This window comes from Larimichthys crocea, chromosome XVI (genome assembly GCF_000972845.2).
Source record: "Larimichthys crocea isolate SSNF chromosome XVI, L_crocea_2.0, whole genome shotgun sequence".
Lineage (NCBI taxonomy): Eukaryota > Metazoa > Chordata > Actinopteri > Sciaenidae > Larimichthys > Larimichthys crocea.
In genome coordinates this window covers 23,591,776-23,612,090 of record NC_040026.1, presented here as the reverse complement: position 1 = coordinate 23,612,090, position 20,315 = coordinate 23,591,776, and the positions used below count along the sequence as shown (strand labels likewise).

The 20,315-nt window shown below is 45.0% G+C and overlaps 1 protein-coding gene across 3 annotated transcripts in view; it reads left to right on the top strand.

The window, feature by feature from the left end:
* The window catches only part of LOC104928987 (PH and SEC7 domain-containing protein 1), an 81,127-nt gene that overhangs the window by 4,290 nt on the left and 56,522 nt on the right, over positions 1-20,315 (top strand). For 2 of the 3 annotated variants that reach the window (XM_019275020.2, XM_019275018.2), the window contains exons 2-5: positions 15,152-17,682; positions 18,060-18,177; positions 19,006-19,513; positions 19,847-20,314. In XM_019275020.2, coding sequence (XP_019130565.1) covers positions 15,430-17,682; positions 18,060-18,177; positions 19,006-19,513; positions 19,847-20,314 — 3,347 coding nt within the window. In that variant the 5' untranslated portion in view covers positions 15,152-15,429. Of the gene's footprint in view, positions 1-5,203; positions 5,400-15,151; positions 17,683-18,059; positions 18,178-19,005; positions 19,514-19,846; position 20,315 lie in introns of those variants that run through there. The other variant, XM_019275019.2, reaches the window with a different exon arrangement.

The following is a 20,315-nucleotide window of genomic DNA, read 5'->3' as shown; positions in this document are numbered from 1 at the left end:
GTGTCTCTGTCATTAGTACGTCTGTTCTCACACTGTAGAAGTACGTAACGCTTCCCGGCATTAAGTCACACACCAACTATTTCACTGATTCTGGTGAAACTGGATCATATTTTATGGAGGAAATGTTTTCTGGTTTCCCCTCTGATGTCCTCCGGCTGCTCCGCCTCAACTCTCTGTGAATTACAGAGTTTCCTGATGGACAGTGAAGTAAACTGCTGCCAAATGTAGCTGCTGTCAGCTCAGTTTGTTAGCCGGGCTGCCCGAACTGTGAGCTCAGAGCACCGGAGGAGTGTTAGTGTTTGTACCACAGGCGTTTTGGACGACGGAAGTTTCCAGGCCTGCTGAGAGGTAGTAGAACCTGTCACCGATAAGGAAGACCCAAATGCAGTACTTTATTACACTTCTGGTAACAGATGACTACACTAGGCAGTAGGCGGGAACACAGTCTTTCTTTAAAAGTCTTTCGACGGAGCTGCAGTTCAGAAGTCCCAAGCACAAGCTCCGAAGGCGGCCGATGAGTAATCTGCCACGGAGAAGTCGGAGCGGCAGGACGCCAAACAGATGCAGACGGAATAACACCAGGAAACTCACAGGCTGGGTTGGGAGTCCGGGATGGAAAGCAGTCAGGTTTACCAGGGCAGAGACAAAGAGTCTGGGTCAGGAACAAGCGGGGTCGGAACCGGGAAATCAAGCCTGGAAAGTTCTGCATGGTACAAAGACAATCTGGCGACATATCGCTGGATACTGATGAGGAGCACCTGAGTGCACAGGAGTTGGTGGATGAGAGGGGAGTAGCCGGCAGGGAGAGTGAGCAGAGTGGAAAACTACTGGCAGAGTGGCAGAGGAATGGACTGTGACAAGAACCGGTGTCATGCCAGAACAGGAGCAGGGCAAGCAAGCGATGTGACATTATGGCAGAGGAGAATATACTGAAGAGGTTGATGGATGAAGTTAAGAAGAGAGAGTGACCCTTTAAATTGGCAGTGCCATCTACCGTTACCACGTACGCTGTTCAATGCCAGATTCATCTAATTTTACTACTAAAATGATGCAGCTAAATCCAAATATATTGAATTCATAATGATATAAAACAGAAAAAAAGTATCAACTGTTTGACTTTTTCCTTGATAGACTTAAAAACATTTAATTGGTTGTCAAAACTAGTTTTACCAGTAATCAAAATGTAGACTTCTGTGTATTCTTGACCTTACGTGGTGGGGAAAGACAGTTGGGAGTGAAGGACAGATTGAGAGGAAGACGAGATCTGATCTTGATCCTCCACTTGTCACATCGAGGAGTTTATTTTTAAACCCCCATCGATCAACAACGAGCGCCATTGTTCGCTCCTGTAGGACTCTCAAGTTCAGCCACAAAGATCGCCATTGGCTGTCGGGAGGCAATCGACATGATGGTTTAATTTGATTGTCCCTAATGTTGTTTGTCTGAAATAGAACAGCGGTCAAGATGTTGTTTTCACACAGGCTGCCCAAAGCACCCCCCCCCACCTCCACCGCCTCCTGCTTTTCATCCACATCTGCCTCAGGAGTGCTGACACTGCTGGAAGGTAAAAAGCTGGCTCGCTGGTGCTTGGTGCAGTCTGCAGCGATGGGCTGCCGCTGATAGCTGCCTGTCATTTTCACCTGTTTCACCTCATACACTTTAACACAAAGAGGAAACCTGTGACTGGGCAGCTGTTGACTTTAGAGCTTTGTTGACTCTGAGGAAAAGATTATGAAAGCGGTGATGAATCTTCTATCAGAGGTACGTCATTGTCAAACATCTCCAAACTCTTTACGGTATTATTATAACTAAAGTGCTTACAACTAGTAAGTTTTCTTGATCTGTCCGGATCTGATGTTTGACTGGAGGATGCTGTATGAGCGGCACACTTTGACGTTTTCAGCAACCGCTTTTGATAAATGAGCTGTTGCCTGCTTCAAGGGCTCAGTAGAGGTCAAACTATCTATCTATCTATCTATCTATCTATCTATCTATCTATCTATCGCGAAATGGTGCAGGATTGGCAGGATTTCCTGAAGCACGGGGAAGAGCAAGGTTAGATTAGAGTTTACAGGATTGCACAAAGGTCGGCCGTTGGTTTGTTAGCGCGAAGGTGCGATTGGACGACGACCGTCAAGAATAATATCCATCACAAGTTCTTGAATAAGACATAAAATAGCTGTGTTAACTCCTACCTAATGTAAACATGGACATGTAGACATTATATACATTTTAACTTCTTAAACCTCAGACTGTTGTGGTTCAGAGGGAACTGGACTCCACCGTCATGGTCCGTTCTCTACGTGACTTCAAACTCCACCAGGAGTATTTCAGAAGCGGTTTGCCCGTCAGACTTTGTTGCTCAACTTGCTCACAGTTAGTAATTTTTCCTTGTTTATGTGCTTCTATGTATGTTAATATGCCAGTAGTTAAATTGTTTCTCATTTGTCTATTTGACTCTGCATGTGCTCAAAGTGAGCTCCATGGAAAAAAATGGTTTTCCCAGTTTGGTGTGGAAGAACTTGACCTTGCACAGAGCCCCTGACCTCAAACTTGTCCAACACCTTTGGGATAAACTGACTGGTATCCAGACCTGAACGTCAATGTTGGACCTCACTAATGCTTTAGAATAGAAGCATGGAGGCTGATTGTATGTCCACATACTTTTGGCAATATAGTCTATCTACACATCTATCCTGAAAAGTTATTTCTGTCGTTGGCCCATTTGGAAACCTCTCCACTCTCTAAAACTTTGATTTGAGGGTCTGTTGTGTTCGCGAGGTTTCTCGTCATAGCGTCCGAAGGCTGTTAGGATCAGACAAGACGGAGGAAGTTGTAATTGTGAAGGCCAAAGTTTAATACTGGTTGTAAATCTGAGAAAGGTCTGTTGTCTCATGGCCAGCCAGCCTGACATTAGATATCACAGAGATCGATGGATCAACAAGCAAAACCACCGACTGACTGAAACACCAACTCAAACTGTTCAGTTTGTGTTGACAGGAAGTTCCAGTATTCTAATCTACATTTCTAATTTTGTTTTCTTTGTTGTGCTACTGAGGTTATGTCTAAAATAAACAAAATATCTCACATGAAGGTCATCCTGTAGGCTGAACACGAGTAACCCTGCAATGCAGGAGACAGTTATTATAGCCTGCTCTCCTGGATTTGTATCTACAATAATGGGCGTAAACCATCGACAGTTTAAAGAGTATAATCTAAAAATAAGCAAAGACGTGCATCATCGGCGAAGCTGAATGAAGCTTAATACAATCTGACAGATTCGTCGTTAATTGGCTAGAAATGAGAAGCTGCCTTTGTTAAATTGTGTCTGAAATCAGGGACACACTGTTTTAAAGATTACTATGGATTTCTGCCACGTTATCATCATAAATAATATACAGAGACCTGAAGTGACAGAAAGAAATTCTGATTCATATTTTTGCAAAGTTTAAAGCAAAGTATGACGGCATGTAACATAAAATCTGTGAAATGCATCTCCCTCAGACAGAATTAAATTCTTCCTTGTACGTGTTAGAAATGGAGGTGGTGTCAAAAAATACCTTCAGACAGTCTGGCTCACTTAGAGACGACGGGATTCTCGAAATCACTTTTTTGTGGCTTAATTTTATGATTCGAGATGATAACACAGGTATATTTCCACACCTGGTGAAGCTTTAACCAAAACTTTGGAGGGAAATTGATCAAAAAACAAAAATCAGGGATTTGAGGTAGTTTTTTCTTCACCCAACACATTTATAGTTTGAGTACCTGAGTGTGGGAACATGTTCGTTCATATGGCGAAATAGCGTTTTTGTTCATCCGAGGCTTCTCTTTAATATTTCAGTAGAGTGAGCGTGAGCTCCTTTCCCTCAGATGTGTTCAGATCCTGTCAGAGGTTTTTGATAAATCATAGCTCACATATGTCCCTCATTTTTTCGTTATCTGCCTTCAGAAACCTTTTTTTATTAAATATCTGTCACACAGAATTGCTGTTTTATGCATCTAGTCCAGCAGCATTGACGGAAATTATGTTGCTATTTATGTTCTATTGAATTATTTAAAAACTGGCACAAACTAACAAAAATAAACACTTACATTGTATGTACCAAATATAGACGTTACGCAACATGGCCAATGTTAGCTCAGTTTGTTACCCGACAGGGAGTGGAGTCGGTGTCGTGCCAGAACAGGAGCTGGGTGAGGGGGCTCAACATCCTCTATTGACATAATGACAGAAGACATTAAAGGGGAAACTAAGAAGAGAAAGAGAGAGTGTGAGTGAGCTAGAAGTCACCGGACAAGACAGACAGACGCCGAGCTGGGCTGACTGCTGTTGGACTAGTCAGTGATATCAGCTGCTGCTGCTGTTGTTGACCGTGTTGATGTCTGACTTGTTGAAGTTGTCGACTCACTAGTTAACAACACAATGTTGCTTTGAAATGTCTTCAAAAGTTTGTTTATTGGCCAGGAAATGGAAAATAGCATTAAACACATCACAAGTTTTAAAAGACATTAATACAGATGAGTCGTTCAGGATGTGACTTTCAGGTTTAAAAGTTGCATTTGAGGAAAAAGTCTTGTATTATATCTTTATTTGGCTTTGTATTCCTGAGATATTTCACCCACCCACATGTGAAGTAAAATTGTTGTGAATGTCCATATTACTCTCTATATTCTGTATTATTTTGTCCTATATAAAACAGCACATGTGAAGGTTTCATATATGAAATAATTCACATGTGAAATGCATGTTAAAAATCAGAAAAACACACCTGTATATCAGGTAAATGTATCACATGTACACATCATGTTTATGTAAATATATAACCGTTTACATGTGATAAATTTTTACATTTTTAAATATTTTTCATGTTGGTTTAGTGTCTCTGCTTGCCATCTTTTCATTAACCACTGAGGTGTTTGGGAGGAGGGGTTCGCATGTGCTCGAGATGTCGCCGCCCTGCAGATCCGACCACATGTCCAGTTTTCATCCACTCACATCTGCCACTTTTATTTTGAACCGATGCCCACACACACAGAGAGAGAGAGGGTGGTGGTCCAGCTTGTACGAGTGCCCGGTGCCTTTAAACACTTCCATGCCTCCTTGTCTTGCACGTTCCCTCCCTCTACTAACTACTTCACACTGACTCAGCATGCATGTGAAAAGCACAGGGGAGGGGAAGGAGGCAGGGCTAAGGGTGGCTGAGCGTGAGTGTCGCTGCCGGGGAAGGAAGGAAGGAGGGAGGGAGGCTGGTCGGACAGGTCTGCACTGCTCTGCTGTGGAGAGAAGGAAGGAAGATGATTGGGAAGGAAGAAGGAAAAACAGAAAGGATGAGACGAGCTAAGCCATGTGGGAGGTGTAAATCCTGTATGGATGAACGGCTGTGAGAGGAGGAGAGGTGAGTGTGAGATTGAGATGAGAGATATTGTGTGTGTGTGTGTGTGTGTGTGTGTTGGTGTGTCTGTTGTACAAATGTGGCTGCTGGTTGGTCTGGTTTGTGCTGACAGTTCAGGGTTGATCCAGATAAACAACCAGCGAGGTGGCTTGATAGCTTTGCACCACGATACAGATGTGTGTCATGTTGTAAGACTTATGAACCCATGACTAATGGTTGGAAAAAAAGTGGGACTCTTCAGTATATTGTGTGTGTTTGCGTGGGTGGGTGAGGTTATGAGTGTGAAGGCATGAATGAGAGAACATGTGTGAAACGAAGGACTGCATAATTAAGCTGAGCGAGCGTGTCAATACATGCAAGGCCACCACTGTCTGTGATCGGGAAATATCACATTTCATTTGTAGTGGTTATGTTTCCACTCCTCATAGCAACTCAAATGTGTCGTGAAGACTTGTTTTACATGTCAAGAGTTTGTTTAACAGGAGGACAATGCACCGCTTTGAACCATTTAATATTTCTGCATGTGATTTTGTATTAATTGCATGCCAGAAAATATTTTTTATTGAATATTGTTGTAATGATTTAGGCCGACGCTTCTCTCTTTATTTTGTAGGAAAAGTCTGAAATCAGTTGCAAAGCCCAAATTTAAAGCGAAACTGACGAAAATTGCCAAAAGAAAAACGCAAATTTGACTTAAACCTGCATTATTTCTTATAGCCAGCAGGAGGAGACTGCACTGGTTGCAAAAAGAAGTCTGATTGTATTGAGTCTTATGAGAAAATTAGCCTACTTCTCGCCTCACTTAGACTTATAAGTATGTTTACCTCAGTAAACAGTTTCTGCATGAGTTTATGGTCTCAACTGCAGTTCCTCAAACGTCCACTCGAGGCTGGCTCCAGAAGTGAGTCAGTCTCCATAAGTCCCCGTGTTAAAAACTTCACAGCAGAAACACACACTGAGCTTCCCTACGCTCTTTAGAAACCTGTTTTATAAAGTTCATGTTCAAAATAGTAGTGCACAAACTAATGGGCGACGTTACAGGAATGAATGAGTGACATCGTTACACTATGCATATATTATTGGATAAACAGCTGCTGGCACTGATTCCTAATGCAGAAGAAGAGGGTGTAACAAGATGACTTGATTCAAAGAGTGGCAGCCAAAATATAGAAACGTCTAAGTTTTCATGGTACTAGCTGTCTGAGAAAGTTCTGCAGAGTGCATCCCGACGGTGAAACAGTGGGTGGGTAGAGGTCAAAGAAAAAATCAGTGTGTGTGTGATGAACTGTCGGCACTCGGCAGCTGAGCCGTTAGAGCTAAAAGATGAGGTCTTGTCATGTAGGTGTGATTTGTGCACTGAGGAAAGGGGCCCATGCTGTAGAATCAAAAAATATTAATTATCAACAATGAAAACAGACGTAGTTGCAGCCATATATACCAGTTTGGAACCACATCCATCACTGCTGTGGATAACATGGTCGTCCAATTCTCCTTCCCTTTGGCTTTTGTTTATCTAGAAAGGTGTTTAAAATCTGTCCCGTGTGGCGCTGAATGATGGCCTATTTCGTCTGCATCAGGGTCAGTGTGCTGCTGTCCTCTCTACATTGACCCATTGAGTAGAATATGACCCTGCAGTAAACGATGAGACGAGGAAATGTGAGATTTTACCAGTTTGGAGTCATAATCTGGGAATAGACAACAAGAAAACAAGTTATTTTGGGTTTTTCCTGCAGGTTGGTCTCATCTCAATGAGCCTCTAATGACTTTTTAATCATGCAAATGGAAGCTGGGAGCTGGAGCTGAATAAACACCAAAGACATAGCGAGAGCAACTTCTGAGATGGTTTCTACTATTCTATAAAAATGTGCTGCAGGTATAATATAACTGGCCAAGTGACAGCTCACAAAGTCGTGTAAAATAGCATATTTCTTCACTTTAAATAGTCCAAAACCAACTAAAAATAGAGGCTATGGAAAAGAGGGACACAGCGTCCAGTAGTGAGAGTGTGGCAGCATGTTATATCCACATCCCCAGGTGCGTTTATGCAGATTTACACTGGTTTTCAGCAGCCTTGAGGCTTTTTGCCTTTTGTTCAAACTAAATCTAAGTATCCTCTTGGGTGCACCGAGCAGCAGATAACCCACTATCAACCTGTGGAGGTGAGGAGATAAAACTCTGTGCAAGTAGACACATTGAGATTGTGTCTTTTGTTTCTGGCAGGTTGGCAGCAGCTGAGCTTGTCGCACGTTTAATCATCAGTCGTTTTGTCAATCATAGTCACCATATTCATGATCTCATAGCCTTATATATTCATTTTATAGCCATACCTATTACTTTCATAGCCATATGTATTCATTCATAGCCATATTTATGATTTCATAGCCATATTTATTATTTCATAGCCGTAAATATTTGTTTCAGAGCCACATTCATTAGTTTCATAGCCATATTAATTATTTTGTAGCCATATATATTTGTTTCGTAGCAATATATATCAGTTCTGTAACCATAATTTTTTTATGGCCATGTTTTTTTTTAAATATTGACTAAAATTACCTTCCATATTCTAGATTCTAGTAAGTATATAATATTATAAGTACTCTGCTGTAATTTTATTGCCACACAAGTTTCAGATTTAACTAAAGACAGCATTGACATATACCAATATAAACTATACAGCACTAACAGTGAAGCTGTGTTTGAGTGCAGGACTCGTACATGCAGCGCGGTCATGGCCAGTGTGCTGCAGACTGAATGCCTCTCCTTTCTCTTCTCCCCCAATGAGCCTCTCTGCATCACATACACACTTTTTGTGCCTCTGCATGAGTCAGAGGACTCTACTCCTTTGTGTGGATGTGTCTTTGAAGACAGCAGCGCAGAAAGAAAGAAGCTGGAGGCAGTCCTCGTATCAAACGCAAACAAAGTCATGTTTCTCAGACGGCTTTGACACCCGTCTCTTTAATTCCAGTTCATCCTCTTTACTCGCCGCTTGGTTAATTATGATCCAGTGCGGTGGAAGTTCATCGAGCTTGAGCGGGATGTGTTTCGGGTGTGACAGTGAGCTCCTTCCTGGGAATCTGCATGAGCAGGCAGCTGTGCCAAATGCAGTGTCATGTAACTAAGTGTCACATGTAGAGAAATCAATAGCATTGATCAGCGCTGGTGCACACTGCGAGTGTCACCCGTTCAGTTCATGCTCCTCGAGCTTTTAATGTGTTACTACCTAAACTGCACAACCTGTCACGATGCAGAAATCACAGCAGCCAGTGCACCACGTCAGCAACAAGCAAACGGAGAGCTAATATTAGCACAGCACCACCCTCCAACCCCCACCCGCACCCCATCGTATCCAGGGAGCTAATATTAGAGCCGAGCATGCTGACTGGGGTTTAATTACCTGTGTGATTTGACTCATAAACTACACAGCCATACACCCCGATGGAGTGTATCCATATGTGTGTGTGTGTGTGTGTGTACTTCTGTTAGGATTATGACAGAGAAGGACAACAAGAAGATGAGTCATCATCACTGAGCAGCTCGGGCCTTTTTATGTCTTTATCAACTTATGCATTTTGTCCTTCAGGTGTTGCCAAAAAAGTGAGCATAAAGTATATAGCTCCCCTCGAAGGCCGTGCAGGATATTTTTTTAAACGTCGCTCAAACCATCAGCTCTCACGCCGTGGTTGATTGCACAAGACGTCCATCTTTAAACATCATCATGTACAATAAAAGTGAGTTTCTGTTCAAAGAGATCTGACTCCAATAATTTCAATATACATCGTTCAAAAAATACATTTCAGAGGCTTCAGCAGTCTGAGTGAGACGAATCAAGAGGGAGTCTTTCAATGTTAAACTCTTTCTGGCACAAAATTCAGACAGCGTTTCCTCTTAAATACAAATACACCAGCCTCCTAACCTGACTGCGCAAGATGTTTGATGACTGGATGACTCCGATCAAATCAATGGACCAAATAACATAGTTCAAACTCAAGTCAGGAGAAGCGCGAAAACATCCCCTGTTGATTGAAGTCCAAGTTTTAGCCGATTTGCAGTGTTGAGCGCGGCAGGTGGCGAGTGGTGACGGTCTGTTTCTATTGTCACTCCTGGCACGGCAGCGACGGTCCCACCAGGACCTGGTGCCAAGCTGTCAGAAAACACTGCAGCACGATTAGTATGGATCTGTAGATTACTGTATGGATCGAAGGAGAAAGGCAGAGGCGCAAGAACATCAGAGAAAGCACTGATTATTGGACTTTTAACAGCTATATAAAAGTTGCCTGAGAGTCAGGGCAAAAACACAAATTTAAGCAGCGCTCATTGGTTTGAAGGCAAGTCAGATTAGTTGGAATGTAACTCACTAATTCGAGGTTTCTTGTTTGTTTTGTGTTTCCTGTTTTATTTTGTAGTTCTCCCATGTCTGTGTCTCGCATTTCTACTTCCTGCCTTGTTTTTCCAGCCTGTTTTTCATTAGTCTCACCTGGTGCTGCCTTGTTCTTTAGTTCCTGTGTTTTCTTTGTCTGTCTGGTGTCTAATGGTGACTGAATCTTACCTTTTGTTCCTTCCTCTGTTCCCGGTTTAGTTCTGCATTTCGGTTATTGAGGATTTGTTTGTATTTCTGCCTGGATTGTTAATCGAATTGTTCCTTTTATGTGTTAAATTCTCCTCCTTCCTAAACTAGCCAACGGTATATAAAGTAGCTCAACTACAAACATCTCCAGCAGTAAAGTATCTGAATACTTCTCTCATCTGAAGTCTAGTAAAACCACAAGACTTCAATCCCATCAAGCCCATCCCCAGTGGAAATGACGTCCTTGGCTTCATCACTCTATTAAATTAAACTACATATCTTTATACAAATCATTTTATACACATCCCTGATATTTGCAGCTCTACTAGAATTTCTCCACCTGGGTTAAGTTGGGAAAGTATTCAGGTGAACTGACCCTCTAAACCGTCTCTTTGCACTGTCATCTGCAGTTGTGTGCCTCTAACATGGACCTTCCTGTAACTCTACACTCTCATCACTTTGGCCGACTTCCAGCACAGCTCTCTCCTTCACATACATGACTCTCTCATCCTGTTTCCTCGCTGCCCCCTCGCTGAGTTTCCTGCCCTCCATCTATCTCCCCTACACGTTCTCTCTCTCACCCGTCTTTATCTCGCTCGCTCCCATCAACACCTGTCTCAGATGATGAATCAATGGATCAGGAGGGGCACAAATGAAGTTCAGGCTCATCTCAGCTCTTTCCAGAATCGATACCGGCCAGTGTTGTCCTACGGGACTTCCTCTCTTGATGGTGACAAATCATATCTGAGAATGAAGCCCTGTGGATCCCTCCACCAGCTCTGTCACGTTTATGACGCAGCCTGAGAGTGTGTCCGTATTAACCTGAAAACACTGTGAGTGTTTTAAGGTAATTTTCTTATTGATTTCAGTCCAGATTAAAACACCAAAAAAAAAAAAAACAGATTCAATTTCCTCTTCTTCATCCTATTTTTAGGACTGTGCATCACAGCCAAAATCTACCCCGGAGTATCGGACAGACTGGTTCCACAGTGTTTCTTGGAAGCTTGGTGCAAAGCAGCCCACGTTTCCACCAGTAATCATTGTAATCAAGGATGTCTCATCGACGGAGGGTGCAACAACCACCTGCAGAATTTAAACCCACCAGCTGGGTTCACACTTTAGGTCAAATATCCTTGATTTGGTTCAAAATTAGGTCCATGTTTATGTTAGAGGTCGATGGTCTCAGCTTTTTAAACATCCCCCTGTTCTTTGTGTTTACCAGTACTCAGTCAAAGTTGTTGCTAAAAGCAAAGGAGTTCAAGTATGTTGTGGTCTTGTTCACGAGATTTGTGCAGCGTCAGTGCGCGAGTTGTACCGGATTGTTGCCGGGAAGAGGGAAGCTGAGCTGGATGGCGAAGCTCTTGATTTTCCAGTCGGTCTACATTCCAACATTCACCCGTGGTCATGAGCTTTGGGTAGTGAATGAGTAAATGAGTGAGCTCAGTCTTAGAGACAGGTTAGAGCTACGGAGGTGGTGGAAGCCTTTTCCTTTAGAGGGAATGCCTCAGGATCCCTCAGGAGAAGAGGGACGTCTGGGACGTCCTGCTAGACCCTCGATAAAATGGAATAAAACAGATGGATAGATTTATATCAGAGTGATTTGATTGGAGATTAGGCTGTATTCAGACAAACAGCCCTGCTCAGTTGATGCAGAGAGCTCTGGAAAAACAATGCAGCTTAAAGCTGAACCAGTCTTAAAATGCTGCAATGCCATCCAGCGAGGCATTCCTTCGATACCTTACGATCGTCGTGGTGAAAGTTTGAACTGATTGCTGCTGATGACTTTGTGTTGTAAATCTGCCGCTCTTGTTCCTAAAATATAAAACTCCCTGTATCTGAAGCAACACACCAATGAAGATTTTTACTTTCTTCCATCTGAACACACTTTACAGCTCCTGACTGTCCACCTCCGTCATTATTTTCCATGAGCTTTGCAAGGCCAGGGATCAACAAAAAGGCCAAAACTAACAGAAACAGATTTGTTTTTAGTTTAATCTGAAAGTCGTCTTTCTTGGTAGAGACAAAGATGACAGATCTACTAATCAGCCCGGAGGCTTCATCCTTTAATCATCTCACGATGCAGCCAAAGAGCCATGCTGTCTTCCTCACACCTTTTTAGAAACAATGGGATCTCGTGGAGCCACCAACAACTGGAATAAAAAAGGCCTTTTTTTGTGAATGGTGTAGGTGTGGGAACAGTAGCTCTGAGGTGTGAAAAGATTGGAGAGTGTGACAAATGGAGAGGCAGTAAAACATGCTAATTAGAGTTGCATTTCAAATTAAGGATATTCCTATGCTCCTATTCGCAGTGAACAGAAAACATTTGAATCAGATGGCCAGTAGTGAATGTGAGGAGCAAACAGCTACTCCATGCAGAGAGAGGCTGGGCGACATAATTAAGAGCCAAGAGGAGAATTCGTTAGACGGAAAGGATCGGTGAGATTGAGTTTGGTCTCTTTTGAAGCGAGGGCAGAAATATCCGTCGGGGTCAAGGAGGGAACTTGCTCGCCTTGCGTGCCAAGTCTCTCACAAGTTCTCTTTGTTCTGTCAACTTCAATTTTCAACACACACATTCTCTCCCACTGCTACCATAAGGCAACTCCAATCTGTCGCTGCTGGCAGCAGTTTGGAGTTCACCATCCCTGTTTGAGTGACTTTTTTTCCTTCCCTTCCACACAAGAGTTCTGTTGTGGCGTTGCTGGCGCGGAAAGTCGTCCGTGCATCGACGCTAAACAGAAGGGCGACGATTGGAAAGGGTTCAGCTCGGTTGAGTTGAGTAACTGCCGGGGGAATCGGCTCCAAAGAAAGAGGAGAAAGTGGCCTGGGCGTCGGGTTTGAACGCGGAATAATAAAGACGTGTCTCTGATAGGAGTTTGGTGTTTGGTGCATGATGTGGTTGAGCACCTCCAGTGTCCTGGATCTGATGCTTGGATGCTTGGCTTGTCAACGAGCTGCTGAAGTTTGACAGATACAGCTTGAAAGAGACAAAAAAAGCTGTTACTCTTCTTTATCAATGCTGCATCAACGTGACAGAAGCGATTCCTAAAATAAAAATCTGATCCGGCTAATCTGGTTTCCCGTGATTCATTTTAGCCTCTCGAAATCAGAAATTCAATCTCTTGAATAGATTCGTATGTGGCTGAATCCTGAGCGTTGAATTGTTTCATTCACAATTGAGATAAAGCGCCAGGTCTTATCAATGAGGAGACGGAGGGCAGGGGAGGAAATGAGGGATAATTTCCTGCTTCCTCTCTCAGGAGGATGAGCTCATGTTCTCTCATGAAGCTACTCATCCCCACTGCAGTACAATATATATCACACAAAACATACTGTGTGTATATGCAAGATATTTACCTCTTGAAAAGGGGCCAAAATAGAGAAAATATTATGTTTTTTGTGATTTGCTGTTTTGAGTAAAGGTCCTGTTGTTCCACAGTAGGAGAAAACTGCTCAGATTACTAGTATACACTCAATAAAGTACCAATTAGTTAAGAGTTACAACGTATACCAACAACAACAAAGCCTTAATATAATGTGAACAGGTGAGTTGTATATAAATTCGCCCTCGGTACAGTTGTCATGAACGTGGAAATTAGCTACAGAGACCAAAACTGTTTTTTGTACCAGGCTGTAAACATGTTTATTTCTGCTGTCTAACATGGGGACTTATGGAGACTGACTCACTTCTGGAGCCAGCCTCAAGTGGACGTTTGAGGTTACTGCAGCTTGCAGAACTGCAAAATGTCTCATGATGAATGACAAATAGACGTCTCTTTCAGTCCACAGTCCATCCTTCCTTCATGATCTTTAACCTCCCCAGGGTCACAGGGGGCTGGAACCTTTTTGCTGTAAGGTGACACTGCTAACCACTGCACCACCAATACAGTCAATATTGCAGTAATCCAATACATTTACAGTTAACGTCAAAGGGAATGCGTTTGTAATTCAGTCCAACAAGTTTGCGTTTACGGTAACAGCGGCGTCTTTATAATGCACCAATTAGCTGTAATGGGGCAGTCAGACTGTAACTGCATTCATTTAGAAGAGGTGTGAATTAACCAGATTAGGGGGTTTAACCTGCTGCAGTGATCTGAGGGAGGCTGTTTGCCTTGTTACTATTTCGAGCCACTTACCCTCATCTGCTACTGTACCTTGGCGGGCGATAGCATTTTGTTTTGGCAGAGAGAGAGTGCTGTTACTGCTTAAAAATAAAGGATTAAAGAACTATTACTTATTTTCTTAGAAATCAATTAACACATCAGACAGCCTCAGTTTGCGTGTGTGTGTGTTATTTATGGAGCATTAAGTAACGGGCTGCCAGGAGAACAAAAAAAATCACCTCCGTGGATTGTGGATTTCACTCCAGACGTTAATGAATGAGGCAGGCAAGATGATATTTCAACAAATCCCCAGTCAGCCCTGCATGCAGTACACTGCCCTGTCATGCTGTATAACACCATGTGTATTAATCCAGACCTAAAAATAGTCCCCAACTAAATGTATCTGCTGGAGTGGTACTGCACCCCAAACAGCTGAGTTACAGATACTATGCAGATGTTAGCTGTAGGTGTGATCTCCACATTTCACTGGAGAAACATCTGGCTTTACCTTCGTACAGTTAGTAACCAGGTTAAGGTTGCAGCGGAAGTGGTTGAAATAACTGACTAATGACGGGCTACAGTACATACCGCCAACTTTGCGTGGAGTGTGTTACGTGAGAATGACTGACCTCAGAATTTCTGGTCTTTTTCCATGTCTGTCTCGTCTCCTTATGTTCACGAATTTCAGGTTGAAACATCATGCCACAGCTTGTGTCACCTGAGGCGAAATCACATATTCCCACAGTCACTCTTTGCACTGACTGTATATGCAATCTCTAAAACTCGTATTTCTGTCTGAACAGACCTGTTTTAAAGGCTGAAGGACAGAGTAGGGAATTGAAAAGTATTGAGACACTGACTAACACATTGCTGGCTTTAGTCTTGTCATGGGATTTGTTGACAATAAGAACAAATGTAGTACAACAGCAGCCAAACGTAAAGACTTCATTGTAGTTTGATACAAGGAGAAATATTAACAAGTTATTTGTGTGCATCATAAATACTGGAATACCCTCTGTGTGTACTCGGTGTATTCAGAGTCATTTGAGAATACCAAAGGTAACAACTCCTCCTTCTTTCATTCACAGGTATGAGGAATAGGGAGCTGTTGGAGGTGTCCCATGGGCATGTCTGTCCTCTGGCTGTTCAGCCTGTGTGTCTCTGCTCTGCACACAGACGGAGGGAGAAGAAAGACCGTCTAAAAATAAACTGACACCCACCACCAGCAGGAAAACCAAAAAAACAAACCAACAAATAAAAGAAGAGGACAAAGAAGAACTTCCTTTTGTCACCCTCAGACTCTCTCTCTCTTTCTCTCTGCTCCATTTCCGTTTTTCCTGTCCTCATTGCGGCCTGAGAGGAGGTCATGTCCCAGTCTGGAAAAGTCCTTCATTTGTATGTGGAAGTGAGGTCTGCCCCAGATCAGAAGGGAGGGAAAGTAGCGTTCGGAGAACACAAGGAAGGGATTGCTCAGGGGCATTCGGTTCAGGACAATCCTACGGAGCTCCTTTCTCAGCTAGCGAGTCAGACAACCTGCCAGACCATCACCAAGACCTCCACAACTCACCGTCTGGTTCAGGATTGTACACACAGACAGTCTCCTTCGAGAAACACTGTTAGCTTTCAGCTCCAGCAAGCCGGCAGCTCCCCAACGGTCAATAAACGCTGGAGTGCACCCTGTGATGAAGTGTCTGCCGTCCACTCTTCACCAATGACCTCTGCTGGAAAGGTCCCTCTCCCTCACACACCTCCCAACTGCCGGAGGTTCAAGGAGGAAGAAGTCTGCGATGGAAAGCGGTCGGTAGTCACCTTCAGCTACATTGAGAAGTCCAATGTGAAGACCTTGGACAGTCCACGCAACTCTGTGTGCGAGAGAGGCACCAGAGAGGAAAAATCCACCCCCTCTCACTTTCGGAAAAGGCTCAGCGACCCAGTTTGGTTTGGGAGTCCCGATTCATCGTGCAGCTCCAGTCCCAAGCTGACTTTCCGATCTCCGGGAAGTCACCAGCAGACGTTCTCTCCTGGCCTTCGTCAACCACACTTGGACCCCATCGGCAGGGCAGCTACCCAGAGGGCTGTGGAGGAGTTTGGCTCCCCTCTACTGAGGATTAAACTAGCCCATGCACTTGAGCATACCTCATCCTCACGCTATAACCAACAGCCACGCTGTCAGTCCTGGGCTGGGTCTCCTGTTCAGCGTCAGTACATCAGCGTAAACCCCAAAGACCAGATTATCGATAGGAGCCCGGTTGTTTACGGGCTGCCTCGGAGCCCGGCATCGGACCAGCTATCCTCCCAGTCCAGACGGTCTCCTCACTCGAAGCCTGAGTTCTGTGCCGAGTCCCAGATCCCACGTCACTGGTCAGGAGAGGACAGAGCTAAGGCTGGCAGTCCAGCCACCAAAAGACATGTTCACAGGACCTGTAACAGGAGCTCTTCACCACAGGGGGCAATACTCCAACTTGGCAATAATGTAATTGAGGGCTTGAACCAGTTAAGCGATAGTAAATCTTCCTCTCCAGCTCATAGTCCTGAAGTTGCCCGCAGGCTAGCAGAGGAAGCTACCAAAGTATCTTCGATTTTCACGGAGGCAAGAAGGTCCTCGTTGCACAACGCTTTAGGTGAGCCTGCAAGCGGCTCAAACTCTGGAGAATTTCACAATTCAACTTCAAATGCACAACAGTCTAAGCAAACGCTTAAGATGAACATCCCTTTAAATGACCAACACACGCCAGCAACCGACAACACAGACTCTCACCAGCCTGAAAACTCTATCTTGCAGTCGCAGTCACTTGAAACAAACTCCCATAATAATTCTGAAACACACCAGGACGAGTGCATTCAGAAATCCCAGCAACATAGTTCAGTTTTATCTGCAGCTCCGAGCTCCCCCGCCATTCCTTCACGTGTTCTCCGTCCTTCACATCCTCCCACTGAGCTAAGCTCTCCCATGAGGGACCCCAGGCTATTCCAAGCAGACCTCCGAACACCAGAAACCCCAACCCTGCATCGCCGTCGTCAGCTCCCACAATACACCAGAGACTCCTGGTCCCCGAGCCTGGACAAGAGGGGAGACCTGAGCTGTTTCGAGAGAGGGGACTGCACAGAGCTCGCTCGCAGGCTCTTTATCAATCAGAGTGTTGAGGAGGCACCGGTCAGCTGGACATCCAGGCAACAGTGGGGGAATCAGGTGGAGAACAGTCCGAGGGCAAGCCCTGAGCCTGGATGTAGGTCCGGCAGTAACCAAATTGCTGGTCGTCAGGCAAGTCAACGCCACAGACCGCTCAGTCCCACTGCCCAGCAGAAACGGGCTGAGCAAAGGAGGAGGGAGATCCTGCTTCTTGGACCGGTGGTGCTGGACTCTCCAGAGGAGGATGAGGGTTGCGAAGAGGAAGGACAAGGGAATGAGATGGAGGCATTTGGAGAACGGCAACAGCCACGCCTGCAGAGGGTCGAGGAACCTGCAGAGGTGGAACAGAATGGAGCGATGGGAGGGTCGTCCTCGCGGAGCTCCAGCGGGGTGACCGGCAGCTTGGGCGACAGGGACTGTGTGTCCCCAGAGTCCAGTCAGTCCAGTCACCAGAGCAATGAGACCGGGGCTGCCACCTCAGGAATACAGGTGGGTGTCTGCGATAAAAGAAACTCTGTACATGTCCTTCATTCTATTGAGAAGTACTTTGATATTTTGAGCTAACTAGAGCTTAATAAATACACTTATTCGCTTCCTTGCCGAGAGAATGATGAGAAAATTGAGAAAAATAATCCATTGTTGGTTAAATTTGTACCCATCCATCAATCTCTTGAGAGGATGATGGACGAGTTGACACCAAACTTGTGTCAGTACATTACGTATTGAACTCTGGCTACAGGTCTAACGTGCAGACATGATGTCCATCAGAGTGTGAACAAGCCAATTTCCCCAAAATGTCTGACTCTTCCTCTAATGCTGCACTGCAGAGCGATCCTCTAGTTTTTGTCTTTGTGTGTGTCTTTCAGACGGACAGCGGCTGTGCGGTGCCCGTGCCCTCGCTCCATTGTCAGAGGATCGCTCGTGCCAAGTGGGAGTTTTTATTCGGGACCCCCGCTGAGGAAGCTGCTAGCAGGGGGGAGAAAAGTGAGAGAATGTCCTCCTCGATTTCATCCAGTCACTGCACTTCAGTTTCCGTGTTGTGTCAGGGTGGAGGTTTTATTCATTCTTCACAAGATGATATGTCAGTGCCAGAGTCACAGTGTGGTTTGTCAGTGTCTGTTATTTAGGGCAACGTGTTCAGATGTTATATGCCACTCTGAGCCTTTGTCATCATTTGAAAACCTGCTGCAAATACTCACTAGAGCATCAAATGTGTATTAATGATAGACGTGAAGCTCAGCGTGGTGGCTCTAAACCAAAAATGGGCAAAGTCGTGGAGTTGAGGCGGGTTGAATGAAGGCTGGTTGCACAAACAAGGCATCTGTAATGGCACCTACCTGTCAATCAAAGTGCCCACGCTCTTAATCTTGCATAACTTTAAGCCTTAATATAATGTGAACAGGTGAGTTGTATATAAATTCACCCTCAGTACAGTTGTCATGAATGGGGAAATTGTTGTTTTGGCTGTAAACCTGTTTATTATTGCTGTGAGGTTGGACATTTGAACATGGGGGCTTATGGAGGCTGACTTCTGCAGCCAGCTTCAAGTGGACGCTTGAGGAACTGCAGTTTCTGGACTTCCAGGGTGCTGCTTGGTGTTAATCCACTGCACAAAATAGCACCCAACAAATGCACTATCTCTTTCTGTTTGAGTAATTCCAGTGTGTAGGATTTAGTGGTATCTAGCAGTGAGGTTGTAGATAGTTACCCCTTGCTTCACCCTCCCCTGAAAGCATGTCAGTGAAACTACAGTGGCTGCAGAACTTGTATTTGATTTGTCTGATTTTGGTGTTTAACTCTCTCCATCTGCAGATTTTCTGGAAGCCTCCACAGCTCCTCCCAGTGGTAACTCCAGTGAGTCTCCCACCCCGACTCCACCTTCATCCCTGCCTCTGCTTTCCGCCAATCACGAGGTGCAGCATGTGGAAGTAGAGCTGGTGACCCCTCCACCAGCCATCATCGGCACGTCGCCCAAAACCGGCATCATCCGCCGCACGCTAAAGTATTCAGAAACCGACCTGGACGCCGTCCCACTACGCTGCTACCGCGAGACGGACATAGACGAGGTGCTGCTGGCCGAGCAGGACGACGCAGACTCTGCGTTTGGGAGTAATCGCAGCGTCCAGGGCAACTCACCCAGCAGCCCGCTGAGGGGTCTGGGGAGGAGAAGGGGAAGGGAGGACGAGGAAGATGAGGAGGAGGAGGAGGAGGAAGAGGAAGAGATGGTGAGCTGGGCAAGTGTGAGGATGCAAGGAGATAACAGGAAGCAGCAGTATGCAGCTCAGGAAGAGCCGGAGGTGTTTGGTCACCTTCTGAAGAGGTGAACATGACAGGAAAACACACACACTCACAGTCTGCAAACACACACCAGTTCCCAAACTTTCTGGTGAAGCAGGACTTTCCCTTGACCTACATTCTGATCTGAATTTGGATCTCACTTGTAACCTATTTTTTAGTAGATTGTAAACAGGTTTGGCGGCACTTCTGCATGAATTAGTCACAGCTCTCTAGTACAGTGCGGTACATCCTGGCGTAGACATAGACTTCATAAAACTAAAGTTTTCTAGATGTTTCCTCGGTTAACACACATTTACCTTTTCTACAAACACAGCTGTGTTGTTGCAGTGTTTCTAAAATCTCCCTCTCTGTCCAGACCGATGGAAACATTTTTTGACAACCACCACCCAGCCCTGAAATCCCCCATCCTGGTCTCTGGTCCTCGTTGCGCTGCAGAGGACACCTTCAGCCGCCACTTTGAGAGCATCATGGAGTCTCACCGAGCCAAAGGGACGTCGTACAACAGCCTCGACAGCGAAGAGCTGCTGACCTCGAGCACCCAAACCGTCCTGACCTTTGACCTGCCCACGCTAACCCCTGCGATCCACGCTCCGGTTTGCCAGAGCGCCAGGCAGATCGTCCAGCTTAGCTTCGCCCCGCTGGCGCACGATGAGAGGCCAAGTCTCTCTGATTCTATCTTTACCGTCACTGGGGACTCGGACGCCACCCGAGCCCCGTCCAGCGAGAGGCTGAGCAGCGGTTCAGACGATACACCGCCCCGAGGACGAGACTGTACACAGCTGGGGAGCAGCTGGTACAGCAATATTTCTTTCTCATTACCAAGG